We start from the raw sequence: 13721 nt of genomic DNA, 5'->3' as shown, positions 1-13721 counted from the left end.
GATGACTGTGTAATGATATCACATTGTGGCTGTAATTTACATTTCCCTGATGTGTAATGAGGTTGAGCTATTTTCACAGGCTTGTTGACAAATGGGTATCTTCTTTCATAGAAGAGGAAAATTCCGTGTACTTAACTCCTCCTTTTGTAGCTCAAAAACCAGGAACGAGGCCACAGGCCTCCAGGAACGTTCCGCAAAGTTAAAACAGGCTGAAACTAAGGATCCGTAGTTTCGGGAAGCAGGTTTTATTAGCTCGTGCTCACGAGGGCCCAGCTAAGTCACCTCAAAAGTCTGAGCCCTGAACAAAAGGCAACCTTAGCTTTTATAGACTTTTTGACATGATGAAGACAAGGTACACAATTGGCTGATTTAAGTTGAGAATGGCCCAGAGCTGAACCGTTGAGGGGCCCCCAGCCCAGGAATATCTTCTTTTGCCTATGTGCATTTTTACCAGTTCCTGAAGGCTAGGGGAGGGGGTTTCTATACCAGGAAATGAACCTTATCTCACTTGCCTGCAAGGAGAGGGGGTTTGGGGATTTTCCACAGAGAGCACAGCTAAACCAGAAAGAGGGCAAGGCCTGCCTGCTATACTTTAAACCCCTACAGTAGTTTCAGTTTTCCTGACCAACCTCTGATGGCTACATGAGGAGCCAATGAAGAGATCTGCGTTTTGTTGAGTGCTCTGCAGGTTTGGCAGGATCAAATGAGAGCCTTTTCTTTAAAAAAAGAAAGCCTGAGTAGAAGTAAACAGAACAACTTGGGAGAAAGGAATGACTGCGTATAGGGGCACTGCTGGGATGGATGCATGCATGCATATGAGTGGGGCAGGAAGGGAGACCCACATTCTTGGGAAAAGAGCTCTAAACCAGGAAGAAGAGGACAGCTCCCTGGTTTCTCCCTTTCTTCCTGCCTCAGTCTTTGAAGGTAGAGCCAAAAGATACCTTCTCCTCACGTTGCAATCGTTAAATTTGGAAAAAATGAGATGAGGCCATTTATAGAGCTTAGAGGTCATTTGCTTCCAGGAAGCTGGCTCTCAGGTCCCATTCTATCAAGTGTTATATTTCTCACCGTCTCCTTTACCTCCCTGTACAAGACTGCAAATTCCCTGAGGCAGGAACCACAATTGTCCAAACCATCTCTGAGTCCAGGATTTAACAGAACTAACTTAACGTGGAATGAATGAATGCATTGCATTTATGAAAAAAGGAGAATGCAGGTAGAAATAACATTCAAGGGAACTGAATACTTATATGTCAGGTACTCTGCTGGCTGCTTTACATAAATTACCACTAATCCCTCAAACAATTGGCAAGTTAGTCTTAAAATCCCCATTAGAAAGATAAGGAAACTGAAGCTAGGGAGTTTAAGCAATTTTGCTCAAAGTCAGAGGCTGTAAAATTACTGAGGCAGAACAGGGGCTGAGGTCTGCTGCCCTCCAAAGCCCACAGTCCCCACCATTCAGCTTGACTCCACCACCACCTTCAGAAAGAAAGCTCATGGCCAACCAGAGTGATCAGTTCGAATGCCTGTTCATATCTACTGCAGAGCCACTCAGCACCAGAAGCTTCTGCTACAAGACAATAAAACACAGCTGGTTCCAAGGAGACACAAGTCACCCTTCACCCCATGATAGAGGACCCCAGGCAACGTGTGTGGCTATAACTTACTCCCATTTCTTTTGTTTCCTGGAGGAAATCACAAAGTGACAGGTGAGCAAAGGCTCTAGGGCCAGGTGTCTAGTGGGTGACAAATTAAGGAAGGCAAGAGTGATTCACAGCAGTGGGGTGGGGGAAGTGTGGGAGTCATGCACTCAACAAACAGAGATGGAAAGTGGTCTGATTCTTTGGTACTGTCAAGGCACCTGAGAAACACCCAGTTATGAGTAGCTCATTGTCCCCATTCTACTTTGTCAGAGCCATTCTCTACCCATGCACATTGCATGGCCAATGGAGCACCTCACCAGGTGTGAAAGAAAAGACAAGAAAGCCCAGAGAGGCTTCCCCACCCCAGAAAACATACTGTTGGAGCTAGGTTACCTTTGATGATAACACAAAAGCACTCATGAAACCACAACCTGAAGCACAGGTATGAAATGGAATCCTTGATACCACTGGATATCAGGAATGGAGGTGGCATTTGCTAGGCACCTAGGATATGCCAACACTTCGACAGAATTACCTCATTTAATCCTCCCATCAACTCTCTGGAAGAAAGCCTTAGAATCTCCATCCTACAGATGAAGAAGCTGAGACACAAGGTTGCTCAGTACTTGCAGGTGACAGAGGGAAGATGGGGGCACTGGCACCCGGGTACTGGCACACAGGCCCAGGCACAGTAGGCTCTGACACCCACACTCCTCTAGGCCAGCTTATCATCCTCTGTCCAATAGCTTCTATGTAAAAACCAGCAGCCAGGGCTCTACGTCCATTTGCTGCAACACCTGTGAAGGCCCCAACCTTCTCGGCAGCTCATTGCTCTCAGTGGTAAATTGGAATAAAAACAAGTCTCTTGGAGATCTTGCAATGTGGGCATGAAGAACAATGACTCAGAAAGATTATAAAGTATTTGAGCCCTACAAAAATGTGATTTCCACACTCAAGGATCATCATCTAGGGAATACATACTGCAGTACTGTAGCAGGCAGGCCTTGCCCTCTTTCTGGTTTAGCTGTGTTCTCTGTGGAAAATCCCCAAACCCCCTCTCCTTGCAGGGAAGTGAGATAAGGTTCATATCCTGGTATAGAAACCCCCTCCCCTAGCCTTCAGGAACTGGTAAAAATGCACATAGGCAAAAGAAGACATTCCTGGGCTGGGGGCCCCTCAACAGTTCAGCTCTGGGCCATTCTCAACTTAAATCAGCCAATTGTGTACCTTGTCTTTATCATGTCAAAAAGTCTATAAAAGCTAAGGTTGCCTTTTGTTCAGGGCTCAGACTTTTGAGGTGACTTAGCTGGGCCCTCGTGAGCACGAGCTAATAAAACCTGCTTCCCGAAACTGCGGATCCTTAGTCTCAGCCTGTTCTAACTTTGCAGAACGTTCCCAGAGGCCTGTGGCCTCATTCCTGGTTTTCACGCTACAGTACAAAAGGGTCAAGAAGTCTCTGCCCCCTTGAAAATGAGTCTGGAGGCTCTGCAGATGTTGTGCATCTGCCAATCACAATCAAGAGTGGGAGGCAGGACCAGGCTTCAGAACAAGTATCCTGGAAGCGGGAGGGCAGAAGGGTTCTGGCCATGAGGCCCTAGGGCAAAGGACATCACCTACTAAAGTCCCAGGCTTCTGCCCACACTACCAACCCTATCTTTCTCTCACCTGGGAAAACATTAAGCTGTTTTTGGTGGGCAAGAATGATGCAACAGCTGTTCCAAGGTTCCCCCTAACCAGGTTTCCATCATCCATTTCTAAACTAAAAAGGAAATGGGAAAGAAAAGAAAAAAGAAAAAAAAGGAAAAGGAGCTTGATGATTAGAAGGTCCTGACTTTGTGTGTACAGAAGCTGAAAATGTCAAGGTCTCAGAGTATTCAACAAATGAAAGCAGAATTATATAAAATCAACAGCTAATAAAAAAGATTATCAGATGCTGTGTTTTCTATCTTACCCATTACCACAATAAAATTATCCACGGAGAAGACTGAAAACCTTTTTCAAAACTAATACAATTAAGTCTTATTATTGTGTCTTTTTATTCCCTCTTTCTCCGGCGACCCCTTAATCCCCCCATCTCTCTCACCAACCTCCATTTTCTGGCATGTTGGAGACACTTTCTTTTGTTATCACCACCAGCAAAATGCTAGTGTTTAAAAGTCAGAAAGAAGATCATGTTTTTGCACCTTCTTCCAGACACATTTAATAACTGCTCACAATCACATAGGAAAACCTCTATTGAAAAGAGAAAAAAGCCTGCTTCTGCATATGTAAGGAGTTTGGGCTTCATGTTATGATGAGTTGGGGCGAACAGAAGAGGAAGAAGGGTTCTTCCAGGAGAATTCCCTCTCCTTCAGCAAGGCAGAATTTTTTTTAAGGAGGAAAAATAAAGTAGAAATCTGAGAGTGACAAGCGCGAAAATAGGTTTTATAGGAGAAAAAAATGCTAGGAGGCTACTTCCCTTTCCCTTCAAACAGACACATGTACACACGCTTCTAGGAGCCAAACCCAGAGGAAAAAAACATACACAAGAGGGGCACAGCAGGAGACCAAAGAATTGCACACATAACAACAACAACAAAATCTGTGCTTATGAACATATGGGCAACTGTGATAATTACAGCTATGGCTGGTGGATTTTTTTTTCCACCCTTTTTCCAGGATCTCAATTCACAATCCCTGGTTTACAAGCTACTGTCAATATCACTGTGCATAAAGCCATTTCAAAGAACAACACTAGCTTGCTAAGGGCCAATTCTGTAAGCTGCTCAGAAGTCTGTGGCCCCATTCCTCTAGACCCGCATTTCAGATTCACAGCATGACAATTTTTACAATTCCTGAAACACCCCACCAAGGACAGACAAGCAGGTGTCGAGGAAGTGGGGAGTATCCCCTATCCTGTCCCCAGTTCCTGGGAATCCAGAAATCCGCGCTCCACTGGGGCATACCAAAGGAGAAAGCCCCTATGGAAATCAAGCCCCTCAAACAAATTCGAAAGCTCAAAGCTGTGACAAATGATTTGCAAAGATTTGTCCACAATAAGCTGATGGCTCAGGTTGCCTGGCACACCGTCTTAGGCATGAAGGAGAAGAGTTTTTGTTTTTTGTTGGTATTTAACCTCTCAGCCATCCCCTCCCATGTTTTAAGCCGTTTCTTTGAAAAATCTGTCATGATCAACAAATTAACTTTTAAAAAAGTAAGCAAATTACCAAATGAATTTTCAAGAGCCATTGTAGGCTTGAGAAAAAAAAAAAGGTGTGATGGTGTGTCTTTAAATCTCCTTCGTTTCAAAGGCTTATCCTTAGAGAAGTAGACAGTACGTGGCGGCGGTGCACTCTGATCTCCTAGACTCCCAGGAGAAAATCAATAATACAACTTTAATATATTTGTGTAGCAAGACTTCACGTTACTATTATTTTTATCCAGTGCAGTTTAACTAAAGTGAAAAAAGGTATATTGGTTCTCAGCACTGCCCTGTGGTGAAAGTGAATTTTTTCTAAAACTGAACCATAGCAGAGCCAGCGAAATGAAAAAAAAATAAAACAACCAGGGCAATTAAAAAACACATTTCTCTTTGAATGCAACCTGTTGAAAGATTCAGTTTGTGGCGCTCACTGCAGAATGTGGGAGAGTGATCTGCATTCTGGAGGAGGGGGGCAGGCTGGGGGAACGGCCATTGGCAGCTGTCACTCTGGCGTGACCACACTCCCTCCGTGCCCGCCAATGTCACCAACACCACCATGATGGTGGATACTGCTCAGGTGCCTTCAGCATCTGGTCCTAGAAACAGCTGACCAAGCACAAGCCCTACCTTCCTCTCAAGGCGCCCCAGGTGCTCCTTATAGAAGCTGTCCCGGCGTCTGAGCTCCTCTTCCATGCCTTCCAGCTCTTTGGCCTAGGTGGGAGAGAACAAAGCATGTCTTAGCTGAGGCAGTGGACCCTGTGGCTGTGGTGAAAAACCGATAATATCTGATCACAACCAGGCCCAAATGGACTCAGGGTCTTTCCAGAGCAATCACAGCAATAAAATAACAGCACCTTTATAAACGATGAGAATAGGAGCATGATGTGTTGAAAACCTATGATATACCAGAGAGTTGACCTATATTCTGTTTATCTCACCAACCTTCAAGGTGGGTAATTACCATCAAGATTTCACAAATCGATGCCCTCTAACATTTACTGAATGTTTATTATGTGCCAAGTACTGGCCTCAGTGCTCCCTGTAGATCATTACATTCTATCCTATGATGTCTCTGAAAGGTAGGTAGATTATTATGATTTCCCCATTACAGATGAGGAAAGAGAGACAAGACAGAGGAGCTAAAAGCTTTTGGCTACCAAGGGAGGAGCTGAGTTTGACCCTTGGTGCTGCTGCCCAAGCCCCAGAGTTCAAGGGCCAGAGCTGCCCTGTTGGCAGCAGAGTCCTGACACTTGTACCTCCCCAGGCCCTCTTCTCCAGCTCCCAGCCATAGAGGTTAGGATTCAAAACGCCCTTCCTCTGGTTAGAAGAACTCCTCATCTCAGGGGTCAGAGGTTGGGAAAGATGAGCCTCCTGTCTAGGAATGCAGGAACACAGCCACAGAAAGCTGGAGCTGGAGGGGGCAGCTCTGCATCACCCTGTTGGAGCAAAGACATCAAGGTTCTTCCCTTGCAGTTACAGGACGGGGGCAGTGTTTAGCTCAAGAGGGCCAGTGATGGAGCCAGGCAGACGTGGGGTAGAACACAGCCCCACCCCTTAACTAGCTGGCAGACCTTAAACAATTTACTTAACTCACCAAGTTCCAGCCTACTCAGGTATAATGTAAACAACTGGAAGGAAAGTGTCCAGCTCCAGAGACTGCTGAGGTAAAGGAAATCCCAACAGAAATGGGCAGGATCATAAAAGGACCGCAGAGAATGAAGCCAACCTTCCTGGGAAGGCAGGACTCATGGGCTCAAAGCTAAGGCTTCCTGGGGCAAAGCCCCCAAGCCCTGCCTCTACCCTCCACAACACCTTCCTACCGCCATCCTCCCACCATCTGCCCTTTGGCATGTCGCTGAGTGTGCTCCAGGACTGTACCAGACGCCTTACTTCACTTAATACTCACAATGACCAAGAGCACAAAGCTAGGCAACCATGGAGTTGGACCATGCCACGTAAACCAAAGTGTACATGACATCAAAGTTCTACATTTTTTTCCTTTTAAACCACACTAGGGTATCAGCACACAGGTTCGAACCATTCACAAATTCAGGGGAAGACAAGAACTGAGTTTTTTAAAAGCCCATTTGGTTGGTAATGCTGCTCCTCCTGGGATGAAATCATTTTGAACCACCAGCAGGGTGGCTGGAAATAAGGCACTGACTACACATCAGCACCTGTGAGAGCACAGCACTGGATAGAAGGCATGGGACAGAAATAGGATGGTACAGCTCCCAGGGAAATTGCCAGCATGGCATGGCCACAAGTTCCAACCTTGAGAATCAAGTCCTAGTGCTGGTTCTTCCAGGAGCAGCCTGTAATCTGGGGCAGGTTGCTGTGCCTTCCTTGTGGATTTCCTCCTGGTGGAATGGAGAAGAGAGTAGTATCTGGTTCCCAAGATGACTACAGAATGTATCAAAATGCCAAGGTAGCACTGCAATGTCTCTGAGATGCCAATGCTGAGACTCTGAATTCTGGGGACCTGCTCATGAGGTTCTTCAGCGCAGGTGCCAAGGCTGCATCCCAGAAATGGAGGAATGGCTAAGTTGTGCCAGAGCCTCTCCACAGCCCAGCACTTAACTGTGAGGGATTCCCAGTACAATCGAAGTTGAGAAGCTGGTCTGATACAATTAAGCAGCCAGTACAGGAAGATCTCCCAGGGCTCAGGAACTGCCATTTTCTACCCCTTACTCTTAGCCAAGCAGGAAAATGACATCTGAAATCAAAACAGTCAGGAGGCTCTTAAGCTGCCACTCACTAGGGACTAGTGGAGTAGCGGAGGCGAGGAGGCTCATTCATGTATCCATCCATCCATCCCATGGACATATTCTGATGCCTCCCCTGGGCTTGAGGAGACAGGAGTACTCAACCCACCTTCTCAGTCCTGGGCCAATCTCAGGCAAGGGATGCAGAGCTAACACTCCAGGTAAAGCTTCCCAACCTGCAGCAGCTTCCTTAGGCAAGAGAGAAAATGCTCATATACACAAGAAGAAACATTGAAGCCTTCTTTTCCATTCAAGGGCACCCTTCCACCTCACGGCAATGTGCAATCTTGACCCAGTGGTCAAGAAAGGAAGGAAGGAATTAAATATTTAGAGAGCAGTTAATTTCTCCCATGAGAACTGAAGCTCTGTGAGAGGAAAGAATTACCCAACTCACACCATGTCCCTAAAGCTTTCACTTCTATCACAAGTTACCTGGTGTAGTGGGGAACTTTACTGCCTCAGTAGCATTGACTAAAGCACCAACTACCTACTTTACTTTTCTCCAAGATTTATAAGGAAATACCAGTGATTTATGGTGGACAGGAGGTGATAAAGGGCATTAAAAAAAGGGTGGGGTGATACAATGCCCATACCTTGATGTGGTGGCTGGCACAGAACAGGCTCTAAATGATCAGGTTTCATCTGATGAATGAAGGCATCAGATGACACTTGGTCATTCCATACCAATATCCTGCTTCCAAGAGCTCTTCTCAGGGTGATATTAGAATTAAGAAAAGACAAGCAGTATGGGGGGTTACTGCTTAATGGGCACAGAGTTTCTCTTTGAGTGATGAACAGTTTTGGTGATGGATGGTGGTGCTGGTGGCATAACATTGTGAATGTGATTAATACCATTGTACCGTACACTTAAAAGTGGTTAAAATGGGAAACTTGGCATTGTATATATGTATCCACAACAAAAATTTTTAAAAAGAAAGCAAATACAGACAAGTTTCATCAATTTATCAAAACATTATTGACATTATTATAAAGGGGTTAGGAATACAAAAGGAAAATGAGAGAGTGTTTCTGCACTCATGGAGCTTAGATCCCAGGGGAAAGGATGAACATGTGCATTGAGAGATAACTTTATATGGTGATCTGTGCTAGGGAGACTATAAAAGAATATATTGTGGGGTGGTGGGTTGCTATTTTTTCTATGTAGAAGCCCAAGAAAGTCTTTTGGGGAAAAATAGCCAATTAAGTGTGTCGGTTCCAACTGAAGATCCACTGGTTGATTATAGTCTCTGGATGGCAGAATGAAGAGGCATCTTTAGCAATTTAGTTGAGGACTTCCTCTAGTCAAGGTGGCAGAGGGAGTTCATACTTTGGTTCCTCTACTCTGCTCCAAACATAGCAATTGCAGAAAAAATATAATACAATGCCAAAGAGATACAGCCACGTTCAACAACAAGACAAAAAATGTCTAACACAGAACAGAAATGCAAAGCAGTAGGTGAGGCTGATATCCCATGCCTGCTGGGCATGATTAAGGTGCTCAGAGATAAATGGAGGAAAACTTCTGATATCAACTGGAAACAGGCCTACCCCCAAATAAGTAAATATATTATACACTTAAAATCTCTAAAATAAAATATAGAATGGGTAAGACAAGTCCTAAAACTTAGGACAGCTAAGGAAATGTTATCTGACTGGAAAGTAAAACAGAGAAATTAAGCCAGAATGACTCAGTGGATGACAAAGATAAAAACAGTGAAAGAGGAGTTGAGAAATGTGGGTGATAGACCAGCAGACTACAATCTTTTTCACGGCTATCTCAGAAGGATAGCATGAAAGAAATGGAAGAGAGGAAGAGGAGGGAGGAAACAGAGGGGCAGGGGAAGGAGGATGGAAGGTAGAGAGGAAGTGAGGACAGAGGAAGGGGAGGGGGTGGGAAGGATGAAGGGGGAGATGAGGGTAGAGAAGGGAGGGAGCAAGATATGGAAAGAGGAGAAAGATGGGAGGCTGGAGGAAAATGAGGGGAGAAAGAGTAGGAATATGGGGGAAGGAGGAAGAGGAGAGGAGGCAACAAAGAAGATCGCAAAGACCAACTAAAATTTTATAAGTAAGCTCAAATAAATCAGTTATAACAAAGGCAGTTTCCCAATGACCCCTGCATCCTGACATTACTTCTTTGTGCAAACCCCTCTAGTAATGGCTCTAGTAATTTACATCTAAGGAAACAAAGGCAATGCATTAATTTCCTAGGGCTGTCAAAGCAAAGTACCAAAAATTTAGGGGCTTAAAACCACAAAAATTTATTCTCTCTCAGTTCTGTAGGCCAGAAGTCTGAAAGCAAGGTGTCGGGAGGACCACACTTGCACTGAAAGTTTCAGGGAAAACTCCTCCCTTGCCTCTTCCTGGTTTCTGATGGCTCCCAGCAATCCCTGGTATCCCTTAGCTTACAGATGCATCACTCCAATCTCTGTCTCCATGTTCATGTAGTCTCTTCTCCCCTGTGTGAGTAACTGTTTGGGTCCTCTCCTCTTCTTATATTGACACCCTCATTTGATTTAGGGCCCATCCTCATTCAGTATGACCTCATCTTCACCCTAACTAATTACATATGCAAAGACCCTATTTCCAAATAAGACCACATTTCAAGATTCCAGGTGGACATGAGGTTTGAGGGGACTCTATTCAACCCATCACATATAGCAAAAGGGATAAGAAATCACCTCCAAGATCTGATTGCAAAAGGCAATGACTTCTGTTTTGCTCACATTCTCTTGTTACATCATTTGGATGTAACAAGCTTCCATGTTCAAAGCTTTCCTATGGCATATGGAGAGATGCAGGTGGTAAAGAATTGAGGGTGGTCTCCAGACAACAGCCAGCAAAGAACCAAGGCCCTCAGTCCAACAGTGCTCAAGGAAGTAAGTCCTTCCAGAGTCACGTTAGTGAGCTTAGAAGCCGAGACCGGGCCTGGCAGACGTGCTGACTGCAGCCGTGTGAGAGAACATGAAGCAGAGGTATCCACGTAAGCTATGCCCAGATTCCCGACCCACAGAATCAATGAGGTAATAAACAGGTACTGTTTAAGGCCTTTTGTTCTGGTAATTTCTTACTCAGCAACAGATAACTAGTACAAACTGTAAACTGAATAACCTCACCCATTAAAGGACAAAAATTATCAGCTTGGATAGAAAAAAAAGAAGGCAATGAAAAAGCAAACTATATGCCACTTACAAGAGACCCAATATAAACAGTCTCATAGAAAATAAGAAAGCCATTTTTTGGAAGTAAAAATATATATCAGTGCCCACTGTTTTTTGTTATTGCTGTTTTTAATTTGTTGTTGTTGTTTTTTACAAAAATAGTTTTGCAGTCAATCAAAAAGAAAGAAAATGTGGCCTACCATAAAGAGATAAAACACTCAACAGAACAAGACACAGAAATGGCCCAAATACTGAAATTAACACACAGGGATTCTAAAATAACTACCATTAATACGTTAAAAAAAGAAATAGAAATGGTGGGAAACACATGTTAAGTGTGATGGAAGATTTTCAGAGAGATGGAAACTACAAAAGAGGCCAACCCACTGGCTTCTGGGCTCCATGGTTTATGATGAGAAATCATCTGTTAACCTTACTGAGGATCACTTGTATATGATGAGCTACTTCTCTCTTGCTGCTTTCAAGATTCTCTCTTTGACCTTGGCTTCTGACAGTGTGATTATGATGTATCTACGTGTAGATCTCTTTGAGCTCAACTTATGCATTGCCCTACATCCATGCATGGCCTTCTACATTCACAGAAATATATTGAAACTTTTCAAATCTTCTGATGTACTTCACATTCCCCAGGTTTTCTTTGTTACCTTATTGTTTGCCTCAGCTATTATTGATCACCTCTGATGTTAATCATGTTCAACAATTGCCCCTGACTGATTTTGACAAAGTCCCCAGAAAAAGACTGTTTTCAACCAGAGGAGCTCTAAATCAGGTCAAAAAAAAACAGCCTTGTGAGTGGGGTCTTCCAGGGACCCACAAGGAAAAATGATGTCAATTTCCTGGGAATGGGGCTTTGAAGGAGCTCCTACCCTAATCTGTCTCCTCCAGTAGCTTTCAGGCTAATGGTTGTCGCTGTGATTGTGGGCTGTTGGTTTTCAAGACTACTGTGAAATTGAGGAATGAGAATAGGGCAAGTTAAAATTCCAAAAAGTTCACTGCTCTTATGTTCTTACTAAGAGTCATCCATTTATCCCGAATAAACATTCTCCAGATTTCTGCAAGCTGTTGGTTAATTTTCAGAGCTCTAAAAAAATTGATTCTGACATTTTTTGCCAGTGCTTTCATAGCTTTTATGGAAGTGAGGCCAAGATTTTCCAAAACAAACTACAGGTCTTAGAATCTCAAAAAATTCTCAAGCAGTATATTTTTGTAAAGTTCTTAAATTATTACTGAACTAATAGAAAAAAGTTTGAATATAGATTGTGATAAATTAAAAAAATACATTGTGATTTCTATGGCAACCACTAAAAAAAACAAAAAGCAGATATATATAAAAAAACAATAAAGAAGATAATATGAATTTTTAAATATGTTGATTCATGTCTACCCATCCTCCAAAAACCAATTCATAAGAAAGGAGAAACAAAGGAACAAAGATTTTTAACAAGGGTACCAAGACCATTCAATAGGAAAAAAGTAGTCTCTTCAAAAATGGTGTGGGGCAGGGGTAATATGGCAGCTTAGTGAGGTGTGGAATTTACCTTGTTCTCCAGAGCTGCAAGTAAATAGCCAGGAATAGTACAGAACAACTTCTGGGGCAACATCAGTGACTGGACACACAGCGTACACCAGTCTGGATAAGCTGACCTGGCTGAGACCCCACACAGAACTGTAAGTCCCCCAAAGCATGGAGGCAGGTGTCCCATCCCCTAGGGGCATAGCAGACACGTTTTCTTCAGGGAAAGGAAGCAGACTTTATGAGCAGTAAGGGCTTTAGCTCAACCAAACTCCAATTGCAGAATTAATTAACAAATTCTGACTAGTGAAAATAGGCCCCCAGGTCAGATAAAACTGGAATAAGAACTAAAGGTACTTGGAAGGTTTGCCCCAGCAGAGAAGGGGGGGTACCAGAAAAAAGAAAATAGAGGTTTTTTGAGGTGAACAGCACAAAATACTTGTAAAGGGCTGGACCCTAAAAAAAGGTGGCACATAGAACCAGGAGATACATGGAGCCACATACTAATTTAAGCTCTGGATTGACAAACCTGAGGAGGGGGAAGGGGGGTGTTCTGCTCTGAAAAGTTTTTTTTTTTCTTTTGCTTTGTTTCTATTAGTTAACAGCTCATTAGCCAGAACTGCAAGTCTTCTCAGGTTCCAGCAGGGTGGAATTAAGCATGTCTGAGAGATAAAGTAACTAGTCAGATGAAAGAAGCTAATTACTTAAAGGCTGTATCTTCCCTAAGAGAAAGGTGGGGCCCAGCTCAAATGATGTCCCTTCCTCAAGGAATTCAGGCCTCAGGGACTAGAAAACTGAAGCAATTAAGTCCAGCCTGAAACATCACCTCTGCCCCAACCATGACCCCAATAGAGAGAATCTGCTGAAGTTAAAGGCACTGCATCACTTTGTGCTGGTGGGACCCGCAGGTAGACAAGTACCACATATTGGGCAGCACAGGTAAAGCACAGAGTCTAGAGGTTTCATAGGAAAGTCTGTCAACCTGTCTCACCCTCAGGGAAAACTGATGCTGGCTACTCTTTCCTCTTGAGAGGAGGACAGTCCGGTCTGGGAAAATCTCTGAGGAGACCCTCCTCCTCCTCAAAAAAAAAAAAAGGCTCCATATAGAGAGGGCAAGAAACAGAAAAACAAGAACTGAAAAATTCTGAATAGTTAAACAGACAGAGAACAAAGCCATCCAGCAAAATATCCTAGGTAAAAGAGTGAAACAATTTCCTGAATAAACAAATTAAGGAAATTAAATGCCTAGATGCTAACAAAAAATTACTTACACTAGGAAAATCAAAGATATAGCCCAGTCAAAGGAACAAACCAACAATTCAAATGCAATACAGGAGTTGAAACAACTAATTCAGGATGTCCAAAAGATGTGAAAAATCTCATTAAAAATCAAATCAGGGCAGTGCAACAGGGGCTCAGTGGCAGATTTCTCGCCTGCCA

At 43.6% G+C, this 13721-nt stretch overlaps 1 protein-coding gene across 10 annotated transcripts in view; it reads right to left on the bottom strand.

Annotated features, from left to right (window-relative positions):
* CHCHD6 (coiled-coil-helix-coiled-coil-helix domain containing 6) overlaps positions 1-13721 on the bottom strand; it is a 358373-nt gene that overhangs the window by 185356 nt on the left and 159296 nt on the right. For 9 of the 10 annotated variants that reach the window (XR_013157713.1, XR_013157712.1, XR_013157715.1 and 6 more), the window contains exon 5: positions 5452-5535. The exons of the other annotated variant lie outside the window; for it this stretch is intronic. Coding sequence is in view for 5 of the 9 variants with exons in the window: in XM_077116313.1 (XP_076972428.1) it covers positions 5452-5535 (84 nt within the window). In the remaining 4 variants the exon portion in view is untranslated. The remainder of the gene's footprint in view (positions 1-5451; positions 5536-13721) is intronic. 10 annotated transcript variants of the gene reach the window in all.

Source organism: Tamandua tetradactyla, chromosome 9 (assembly GCF_023851605.1).
Source record: "Tamandua tetradactyla isolate mTamTet1 chromosome 9, mTamTet1.pri, whole genome shotgun sequence".
Classification (NCBI taxonomy): Eukaryota; Metazoa; Chordata; class Mammalia; order Pilosa; family Myrmecophagidae; genus Tamandua; species Tamandua tetradactyla.
The sequence above is the reverse complement of the archived record's forward strand: the minus strand, read 5'-3'. Positions and strand labels throughout refer to the sequence as shown.